The 11,153-nt window shown below is 45.5% G+C and overlaps 1 protein-coding gene and 1 long non-coding RNA gene across 4 annotated transcripts; one reads left to right on the top strand and one right to left on the bottom strand.

The window, feature by feature from the left end:
* Nucleotides 1–1,680: 1,680 nt before the first annotated feature.
* Nucleotides 1,681–2,711, top strand: LOC123410763 (uncharacterized protein At4g08330, chloroplastic-like). Its single transcript, XM_045103737.1, has 2 exons — nucleotides 1,681–1,909; nucleotides 1,999–2,711. The coding sequence occupies exons 1-2, from the start codon at nucleotides 1,737–1,739 to the stop codon at nucleotides 2,342–2,344; spliced, it is 519 nt and encodes a 172-aa protein (XP_044959672.1). The 5' UTR covers nucleotides 1,681–1,736; the 3' UTR covers nucleotides 2,345–2,711.
* A 423-nt stretch (nucleotides 2,712–3,134) lies between these two features.
* Nucleotides 3,135–10,951, bottom strand: LOC123410867. Of its 3 annotated transcripts, XR_006613133.1 has the most exons (7): nucleotides 10,634–10,951; nucleotides 9,597–9,741; nucleotides 9,169–9,517; nucleotides 4,529–4,703; nucleotides 3,980–4,111; nucleotides 3,728–3,802; nucleotides 3,206–3,221 (listed from the first exon to the last, which is right to left on the bottom strand). It is a non-coding gene; the product is annotated as an uncharacterized LOC123410867 (long non-coding RNA). The 3 variants fall into 3 exon arrangements; XR_006613149.1 differs by lacking the exon at nucleotides 3,728–3,802 and having other exon boundaries at nucleotides 3,135–3,221; XR_006613129.1 differs by lacking the exons at nucleotides 3,206–3,221; nucleotides 3,728–3,802; nucleotides 10,634–10,951 and adding an exon at nucleotides 10,302–10,627 and having other exon boundaries at nucleotides 3,970–4,111.
* Between the last annotated feature and the right edge of the window lie 202 nt (nucleotides 10,952–11,153).

Raw genomic sequence — 11,153 nt, 5'->3', positions numbered from 1 at the left:
GCCATGTTGTTTTCTGGTTCGGGCCAAAGGCGTGAAGATAAGTTTACGGGAGTTGGTGCATCTCTATTATTGATTGTATTCTGAATAATGATCGTTGATCCTGTGCATTTGACTAGTTATAGCAAATGTCACTTATATGATGCATTATTGCATTATATACTCCTCGATGAGACAAGATAGTGACTTAGTGAGGTTATCCTTGACCAACAAGCTATACAAACTAGAAACTTCAATGGAACCCAACGGCTCGTAATGGTGCATATCCTGGATTTATGTAGGGACCAAAATCATGAAAACATTAATTGTCTTCATGTTTCACGTGGATCAAATAATGCGGTAATAATAAAGAAAGAACATGAATAGAATGTCATGGCTTGTTGTATCCTTAATGAATTGAATACACAAAATGGGTATGGGAAGATGTTTGGTTACACCATATGGAATGCAAAATTCAGAGACTGAGTGTATGAGAGATAGTTGCCATGCAACAAACAAAACTTTATATAGTTTATTTTATAACTATATGAACAAAGCAAGTTTTACGGAAAAGGAAAGAAAAAACATAAAGAATAGGATCGTCCAAACTTCATGTGGATTCCTTTGAATGAAAGAGGTCGCAAAAGTGTATTTTGGATGACACGCACAAAAACACACCAATCGTAGACGCAAATGGAAGAAAACACCTTGTAGTTTCAAAGGAGCGAAGATATATATTTATTCGTTTGAATTTGTGTTAAAAGATTCATTTATTTTTTGGATAATAACCGTACACCGCAAATTTCATACCGTCTTACTTTGTGCATAATGTGATCCAAGACAATGAAAAACGCGGAGTTGTGATAGTTGAGCATACATAGAGAGTGACTGTAAAAAAATCCACTATCACGCTTACAATAACAAGTTAAAAGTCTGGGTAGAAAACGAAGAGGTCGCGTCCGACGTACTTCTTTTTTATGTACTCCCTTCGTTCGAAATTATTTGTTATATAAATGTATAAAAATGGATATATTTAGAATTAAAATACATCTAGATACGTTCATTTTCGTAACAAGTATTTCTGGACGTAGGAAGTATATGTAACATGTGGACGGCACCTCCGAGCTATCATCAGACAACCCTCGTCGTTGTTCTCTGTAGTAGCTTTTGTTGTGTAGTGCATGCATACACATTTCAACTTGTAGCTTTTGGTCACTACTTTTGTCATCATGGCATCACGCGTTACCTTGAACGCAACAGGATTGAACAGATGCCTCTGATGTGCACATGAAGATACATACATAAGATTAATTCCAAGATGTTGGCCTGGAGAACGAGTTTTTTTTATTATCATATCGAACACTACCCTACTTCCTTCGTAAACTAATATAAGAGCGTTTAGATCACTAGATCACTACTTTACTTATGTAAACACTTTTATATTAGTTTACAGATGGAGTAGTAATTAATTTACTTAATAATTTTGTATTTATTATTGCTCCTAGTCCTAACCTGCGAGCCAAACAACCAGCCTGGCCTAGAAGAAGCCCCCTTCCAAAGAAACAAAACCGTTGATTAATCTCTGAATCTGATTCAGAGCGGTTGCGACGTGGGCGGAGATGACCACCGCCGCCACCGCCCCCGGCTTTGCATCCTCCTTTCTTGATTGCTTCCCTCCTCCTTCCACCCGCCCGCCCGCCCGCCTGGACTGGACTCGCTTACGGTGGGCGGCAATTCTTCTTCTTTATATACGCGCGCGCATGCACACCCCAATCAATCTGCATGACTCCGTCGCGCAGATAAACCTAGTACTTATACATATCAGAAACCTAGTACTACTCCTCCAGGAAAAAACCCTCGTCGAGATCGACCGGCCCGGCGCGGCCATGGAGAAGCCGCCGATCCCGACCATCATATCCACCGTCACCTACTGGTCCGTCGTTCGGCCTCCCTCTCCCCCTCTCTATGTTAGCGCCGTGCATGCAGGTCGACTGACTGGCGCCAGTGCATGCGTGCATGCAGCTGCGGGGCGTGCGGGTACGACCTGAGGCTGAGCTCGCTGGCGCGGGCCGGCGCGGGCGCGGGCGCGAGGAGGCGGTGCGTGGGCGCGGCGGAGGTGGTGTTCGACGCCATCGACGACGCGCGCTTCGGCCACCTGGAGGAGTTCCGGTGGCTCGACGTGCGCGCCTGCCTCCCCTTCTCGCGCCGGACACGGCTGCTCTGCCGCAAGTGCGGCGCCCGCCTCGGCTACGGCTACCACGACGCCGCCGCCGACGACCGCCCGCCCACCTACCACATCAAGATCCGGGCCCTCCGCCCCTCCCCCGATCCCGATCCCGATCCCCCCGCTGCGCCGTCCGATCCGTGATCCGAGGTTGATTGCCTCCCGTGTTAATTCTTTGGTTGCCTCCGTCTCTTTCTCCTTTTCCCTCCAATCTCCTCCAAAAGTCCAAAGCCGGTAAGCGCTTTGATTGGACCCCAGGGAAGGAAGGAATGCATGCATGCAGAGCCTGGTTGGTTGATTGGGATCCGATTTTGCTTTGTGGTATTTTTAACCGGAATTATTGGCCTTGACTTGGCTGCGTTGTGGAACGGAAAGTCAAAAGTTGTGTACGTACTGTTACAGTCTGAACCTCCAATGCTGCTGGTGGCGACACTGACCGCGTGTTGTGTAGGGGGGAGGATCGCCAGCAGCACCTGTCAAAGCCGGCATCAATCGTAGTACTACTTAATAACTTTTCCGTATCCGTCCGTTCACCAAGTTGATATCCGTTTCCCAAGTGTCCAAGTTAATACTACTACTACTCCGTTTCAAAAATAATAATAAATAAATTGATATTACTACCCACGCTGAATCATATATTTTTACTGTAGCAGCGCACGCGCAGGCAGTGAGCTCAGTCATACGAGGATTGCAAGCTTACAACTGAAGAACAAAGGCTATAAATATGAACACATCTGTCACCTGCTAGTGAACCGAGGTTTTGTGAATATATTAGTAAAGGACAGCTTCACTCCGGTTTGACCCAAGTTAGGACTGAGCTAACCATGTTAGCTTGTAAAAACGTCTTAAGGCGAATGGAGTAGTTGGGAATGACCGAATGGAACCTTGGCTCAAGGTGGAATCTGAGCTAAGCTGCCTCCTGTATTTCATCTCACCTCATCGTGATCGTGATCCCCAATCACCACCGTGCTTCGTGTCTTGATTTCCGTGCAACGCGTTTATCTTTCTCCCGGGACACACCCTGCGAGCAGAAGCAACAGTAAGAAAGAGATTTGCCTTCAGAAATGGACGTCACCCATGACGAGGACAATGGTGCAGGCAGGCTCGGAGTCTGTAGAGCAGCTGTGGAGATCTCAATGCGGCTGAACAAAAAAAGAGCAGCAGAAATGGATGCCACCAACCGACACCAACAACCCTAATAATCATCTCCTCCAACATCAGCAAGCAGAAACAGTGGTGGAGGAGAGACATAGAGAGGAAGCACAGGCATTGGTTTTATGTGAGTTACTGTGCGGGGTTTGGCATTTTGTGGTGTGCTCTGTGTGTTATAGCCCTACACAAGTGCTTCCACCACCATTTGCTCATATCTCCCTTTCAGTTATATAAAAGAAATTTGACAGTGCACCCTCTGAACCTCATGCACCTAACAACCTTGCATAGTAGAGTTGCAACTTGCTAAATTATTTTTATCAACGCAAAACCTAATGAGCTCCAATGATGATCAGAGATATGACAAGAAGCTTGTACCAATGTGGCGTGAGCAAAACTGAGATTTGACTCGTTGATGTTTGTATGCAACACCCTGCAGGCCCAAAGATCAGACTGCAAGCAGAGATTAGGTCACGAGTCGTCGTGGCCTGTAACAAAAGGCTATAAATAGAGCGGTCGCCTGCTGTTAGTCCCAGGGTTTGTACGTAAGAAAAGAAAAAACAGCTTGCTTGGGGTTTGTCCGAAGTTGGGCCTAAGTAAACAAAGTACATGTGAATGACCGAACGGAACCTTGGCTCACGGTAGAATCTGAGCTGAGCCACCTCCTGTATTTCAACTCATCATGATCCACAATCACTATACATTATATCTTGATTGATCCCTGCACCAAACCGTTTACCTTCTCGTCAAACACCTGCAACACTGGGGAACAGCTTTGTTTTCAGAAAATGCATGCCACCCACAATGAAGAGTTGAAGACAATTGAAGAAGACGGCACAGCGGCAGTGGAGATGACAATGCAAGTGGCTGAACGCAAGAAGAAATGTATGTCACCGATCGGCACCCCTAATCATCTTCTCCATCATCAGCAAGCAGAAACAGGAGAGCCGGGGAGGGGAGCATAGGCATTGGCTTTATGTGAGTTACTCTGTGATGGGTTTTTGCATCTAGTGGCGCAAGTCACTGTGCAACAATAATGTGTAAAGACGGTACTATCGTTTGCTCAGCGGTCCCTTTTCAAACATAAAAGAACTTGGCAGACAGTACACGCTCTGACCCTCATGCACCAAACAGCCTTGCACACCAGAGTTGCAATTTACAGATTTTACCAATGCAAACCTGGGATCCAATGATGAGCATGCATCAAGGTGATGTGAGCGAGCATAAACTGAAATTTGCCCTGCTGAGTTCTGCAGTCACAACACTGTCACGGCTTGAACGTGCTTCCAGAAAATTGCAATCCAAGCCTGGAACAAAATGGTCGACCAAACCTCCGACATCGCTGTCGTTAAGTCTGCACAGACCAAATCCAATTAATGAGTTAAATGGTCGAACAGATGATAATTAATTGCAGTGAAGAAATAAGTAAACAGAGTGCAACACCGGATCATCGAATGTGCTAGGCTAAGTAGAGCTACTGTCTTGAGTATTGTTGTTCAGATGGTAGACAGCCCCCATTTTGATGTAAGGAGACTGAGAAAATACAGAGACCCAATGCCAAACAAGATACTTACAAAACAACTAAACACTTGCAGCAACAGGCTATTATCAGTAGCGGACATGCTGAATGTCGTTTTGGACTTTGCCAATGCCAACAGCGGAGCCAGGTTAGCAACAGGAAAGCACACACCCAACACTGCGATGCCTGAAGACTGCCCGTGTTTGCTCTTGCAGCTACAAGTCTAAAACATCAAATGTTGGTGATTTATCCTCCCGACATGGTGCTTGACAGTTTGGCAGTTTGCAATCATGAGAATGGATGAATTTATCAAACCCTAATACGTATTTTCTACAAGAAAAATGCTCGGATTCAAGGTTACACACTGAAGGACACAAACAAGGATTGAGGCAAGGAAGCAGGGTGTTTCTGATTTAGACAAAATATTTTGTTCCTAGTCATGTTTTTTTTTTGACGGGTCAACGGTGGGCTTACGCCAGCCTGAACTTATATTATTCAAAACATCACTTAAAAGGAGTAGCCAGAGTTACAAGGGGTTACGTGGGATGAGATTATATAAGAATATAAATGTACCAGGGGATTGCTAATCGTTCATGTTCCCTATTACCTTATAGCAGAAATTTCTTCAGAACATGTTTTGTGCTTACAGCCTGTTATTTAGTTCATGTCCCGATGTTGCTGCAATGCCGTCTTCTTGTAGTGCTTTTCATAAGAAAGATCTGGTGATGTTTTTGAATTCACAGGGAGATCATAACCATTGCACTTTTATCAGCTCACATAAGCAGTTCCTATCTGTTCTCGCATCTCCTGAACATATAATACATGATGAACTCTGCCAGACAACGACGCTGCTTAACTGGCCAGCCAGATATATCCTGCCTTATCTTGTTTTGATTTCTGAATAGTTGGTTAACTTATGCTACCTTAGTTAAATAGAAAAGGAAATGAAGTTGTTCACATAACCTACATGAGTAACAAAAGTGCAATGGTAAATGTACATATATTGTATTGCTGATTGATTTATGCAATGACAAGCTCATGCACAATTCTTCACCGAAGCTAGAGAAACAAGACATGTGTGACTATGCAAGTAGTCAGCAAAACCACATGTAACTTTACTTAGAACACAGTATAGCAAGAAACGGCAGTAAGCATGACATGAGAGCAACAGTGCATCAGAGTTATTTGTCATGCATAAATAAAACAACCTTTTAAAATAACAATTGGACAGTTGAAAAGACCACGATGACGCCTAGGGGGGGGTGGGGGTGAATAGGCTATTTAAAAACTTCTTCAGATTTGGCTTAAACCTAATGCGGAAATAAACTAAGAGGATACTTTTCAAGCACAAATCCTAAATGCAATAGGCACCGCAACGTGCACCAACAACACGATCTACCAAGATGGACACAACACGGTTACTAACAAGCACAAGTTACACAAACTTACTTGAGCTATATCACACGACGAGTAGGTGAACGACACAAGATACTAGATCACACTATAGCACACGATATATCAAAAGCTGCAAGTGTGAACGTGTGGATATAGAGGGTATGCTTGAACGATTAATCTTGTACAAAGAAATAGCCAACACAATATAATGAGCATAAACAATATGCAATGTATGTATGCTCAAGTAACACAAGTAAACCACAAGTAAGGAGTTAAGGTTAGGGATAACCAAGGTCACTGAGACAAAGATGTATCCCGATGTTCACTTCCTTGGAGGGAAGCTAGTCACCGTTAGAGAGGTGGATGTTACCACGAAGGCACACCAACGCCACGAAGGCTCACCCTATTCTCCCTTTGAGATAACACCACGAAGGCGTTTCTCAACCACTAGTGGTAAGCCTTTGAGGTGGCTTCCAAACCCTCACAAACTTTTCCGGGGGTAATCACACGGATTGATTCCTCTCCGAAGAACTCCTACCGCCTAGGAGTCTCCAACCTCTAAGAGTAACAAGATCACGGGGAATGCTCAAAACTTGCTCAAATCTCAAATAGCTTGGGTTGAGAGGAGAAGAGGGAGACGATCTATCTTTTGATTGGAACAACTCTCAAAGGGGCTCACAAATGCTCTTGGGATCTAAGATTTGGTGTGAGCAAATGTGTGTGAGGTAGAAATGTGTTCTTATGAAGATATGGCTGTGTTGGACCCAGGGGGGTATATATAGTGGGGAGACTAAAGTAACCGTTGGGGTCACTTAAGTCTGACAGTGGTCGGACGTCCGACGGTTTTCGGACGTCCGACAGGCGTCGGACGACTGAAGGAGTGTTCATATCAGTTGGCCACTGTGTAGTCGAACAGGGACCGGACGTCCGAAGAGAGGGTCGGATGTCCGAGAGTTCAGCTCTGTTCAAGGGCACCGGATTTCCAAAAGCGGTCGGACGTCCGGCCCTCGGACGACCGGGGGAGGCCGGAAGTCCGAGGTTTTTGACTCTGGTGCAAGGCTCCGGATATCCGAAAGGAGTCAGACGTCCGGTCCTCGGACGAACGGAGGAAGCCGGATGTCCGAGCTTTTGACTCTGGTATAAGGTTCCGGTTTTCCGAAGTGGTCGGGCGTTCGGCCCTCGGACGTCCGAAGGGAGCCGGATGTCCGAGACTTTGACTCTGGTATAAGGTTCCGGATTTCCGAAGTGGTCGGGCGTCCGGCCCTCGGACGTCCGGAGGGAGCAGGATGTCCGAGGCATTGGTTCTGTTTTGGGATCAAAGCAGAGCAGTGGAGATGTGGCATGAGCAGAGAAGTAGAGATGTAGTTTGAGCAAATTTATCGCAATACCCAATGATCCCCTCTTAATAGTGCGGGATCCCTAAAGACTCAAGAATCATAAAAAAGGGGTACCGATGATCTATACTTGCGTGTATACTTTTATTCGCTGATCATCACTCCGCACCACTAACGTCAAAGGAACTGATACCTTTGAGTTAGCCCTTTCACTTGAGCTTGGTGTTGTTGTTCCTTCTTGACTCAAGATGAAAGCAAGACATGATGAAGTCTTCAAGAAGCTCTCCCATACACAATGTGGAAAGCCTAGCTTGTGTATTCATCTTCATCTGTCCACCATGTGAGCATCCACAAGATTCAAGCATGTAGTACTCACGAATGCTTATCTTGATCTTGTCCTTGTTAGCACATGAGCTTGTCCTTATCAACACATGATCATAACAACAGCTTAAAAGGGGATTAGTGATTAGTTATCTATATGTGTGTTGTCAGCAACACCAAAACACGATTAAGGGCATGACTGCACTTTCAACAGTACCGTAAATTTGTCTCCGGGCTATATATATAGTAATACAGACACTCATAAGTCGGGGTCATCTGAAAATCCTAATCCTAGGCTCCTAACCTCCTAGGGGATAAAGTAACACACATTATCTATTTGCAAGTACTAACAATTTGATGGGATGTAACACACCGATCAATTAGATTTATATCTAGATTCCATCATTCCGAAGTAATTAAGCACCTACAGTGTTTGGCAGGGTCGCAGGGATAGAACAAGTAGGCTGCAAAAAACAGTAACTGAGGGCAGGATAAAGCAGTTTGTGAGCCAGAGCGTGTTTGCAGGCCAAATCAACCAAAATTTCCCAATAAGGGACGAAATTAGTGGCGGTAGTAGACTTGTAGTGATTTGGTTTACTGGATGGAGTTTCTCTAATGATATTCCAGTTTGGCATTTTTATGCTTGAACTTCTGGTCGATGCTTCTTGTCCATAGTTAACCCCCTGTACAGGCGCAAGTGTTGTATCTGTGTGACTGTGTCTGTTGGTTGTTATTTACCCAGATTGGAGGTTGTTAACTCTAGCATTGTGAAGAAGAAAAAGATTGCATAAGCTCGGGGTAGGTGGAAGAACGAAAAGAACTAATACTAGCACAACCGTATTTCTAGGTGAACTGACCTTCAATTGCCCTAAACTGCCCATGAATGATTTTTATTAATAAATAACAACAAGGAACAAACTATTAATCATCGGATGGTAGAATACTAGTAAAGGGAAACATATTTCCCCCTTGTACACAGTTAGGTTTTTATCCTTAAAGGAAATTGTGTTGTAAAGTAAGAAGGATATTTTAATTTTATCCTTTAAGATAATTCTTAACAAATGCAGGCAGGATTTTGACAGTTTATTTATAAGGAAATAACAATACATGTCCTTCGAAAGGTGTACATAATTGCAGTCCCCTAGTTTGTAAACTTGCAAAGTATTTGAAAATCCTTGGTCATTTAACCAACTGTGAATGTGGACATTCCACTAAAAAGACTAGTTGGCAGCATCTTGTTAGAGATTTACCTGCCTGACTGCATTTCTGACCAAGAATACATGGAAGTTGTCTGTAAGCTCCTGAATAGTTTAGGACAACCTCCAGTGCAAAAGCAGTGGTGTCCATCTTTGTTGAACTTCCATCAGATTCCAGATAAAGAAATTGCTTAGTGCTGCTTCAGAGAGAAGTAGCACTAACATGTTCCAACGATCTTACGGGGAAGTAATTAGAAGAATTAGTCATGTCTTGTGTTAATTACACATATTGATCACTACTGCATGTCTGCATCACACACTTAGATGTTGTTGCCTATTTGGACAGGCACACATGTCCATAATGGTGTGTTGTCTAGTCTTCAGTTTGAAACTTGGGTTAAGACTGAAACAAAAGAGGGAAAGTATAGCTGCTTAAGCATCTATTGTTTGGACAAATAGGCAGCAACTTGTTAGAGATTTACCTGTCCGGCTGCATATATGACCAAGAATAGATGGCTGTGGTTGTTAAACTCCAGAATAGTTTAGGATAACCTCGAGTGCAGATTCAGCAGTCCAAGGACTTCCCTCACATTTCCCCGTATTTAGCGTTTCTCTAGGCTTGTCTGCCTGTACAAAAGCAGATGGGGTCACTTTATTGAGCTTCCACTAGATCTCAGACAAGGAAATTGGTTATCGATGCTTCAGCTTCATGGAGAAGCAGGAATAACATATTCTTTTCTTGTGGGGAAGGAATAACATGTTCTAACGATCTTGCATGGAAAAACACTGCGTGAATTGCAACAATTAGCGGCGTAAAACATCTACTGTGTTAGTTTACACGCATCGATCATCACTGCATCACGTACTTAGACGCGCAGCTGCATATTTGAGCCTTGTTTCCTTGGATAAAGCATCTCTCTTCTACACAACCCGAACACGGGGGATTGATTCGGAAAATACTTTTAACTGAAAGGGGGTTTTCCTGTCTTCCGTAACTGGACCTCCTTCTTAATTTTTAACCTTTCGATTTCTATGTTTTGAGGATAGTAGACTGGCAGAGATGGACTAGTTTATCACTCCAGCATACGTGCCACATGTGGCATGGCGTGCTGCCTGGTGTTCAGTTTAGAAACTTGGCAAAGACTTGAAAAGAAAAAGGGGGGAAACGTATCTGCGTAGTCGCTTACGCATCTCTGATGTCTGGACAATTCCAGGGGAGCTAGAAACTAATGGCGCCGGGATACTGCTATGTCTGTGGTCAGTGGACGATGGACGAGGCGGTCCGTTCCACGGGCCGTGGCAGACGGTCGGGCCACGGCGGCGCCAGAAACAGGCAAGATCACGGAGCCAGCCAGCCAACAGATCGACCAACAAACCGACGAGCGCAAAACCAACGGCGCTTCCGTGCGCGCGACAGATCCGCCGCGAAGCGAGGGGCGGCGGACCGTGGCGGTAACCAGTAAGGACTAAGGTCAACCGAGCCGGACAAGAACCGCCGAGATCGGTCGTTGCCACCAACCTCGCGCGGGATCCGGGCCGCCTGGAGCCGGAGCCGCCGCCACCGCTCCGACAACAGCCATGGGCTCGCGGCGGTCAGGCGCTCCCTCTTCCTTTCCCCATCCCGGCCCTGGCCAGCTTTGGAGCTTTCCCGGGTCGTTTTCCGGGCGGATCTCCCCGTGCCGGCGCCGATCGGGAACCGGATCCTAACCGCCCCGGCGTGTGGATGACGGGAGCTCGGATTCGCGCGCCGCACGCACGTACGGGGGCAGTGACAAAGATGGCACGCACGCACGCGAGGACGGACGTCGCGCTGGTGGTGGCCGTGCCACGACGGGGTGGGGTGGGGTGGGGTGGGTGGACGGTTGGGAGGGGCTCCCGTCAACGCGATTTGAAAAATCAATGCTCCGACGGTTTCCCTCAAAAAATCGGCTCTGCTGGTTTACATGAACCGGACACCCTCCTTTTTTTTCTTCTAAGAAGAACGTGTGTGTCAAAGTTGGGAACTCAAAATCCACAAGTTGCAGGGTCAGCGAAAATAT

Source organism: Hordeum vulgare, chromosome 1H, assembly GCF_904849725.1.
Source record: "Hordeum vulgare subsp. vulgare chromosome 1H, MorexV3_pseudomolecules_assembly, whole genome shotgun sequence".
Taxonomy (NCBI): domain Eukaryota; kingdom Viridiplantae; phylum Streptophyta; class Magnoliopsida; order Poales; family Poaceae; genus Hordeum; species Hordeum vulgare.
The sequence above is the reverse complement of the archived record's forward strand: the minus strand, read 5'-3'. Positions and strand labels throughout refer to the sequence as shown.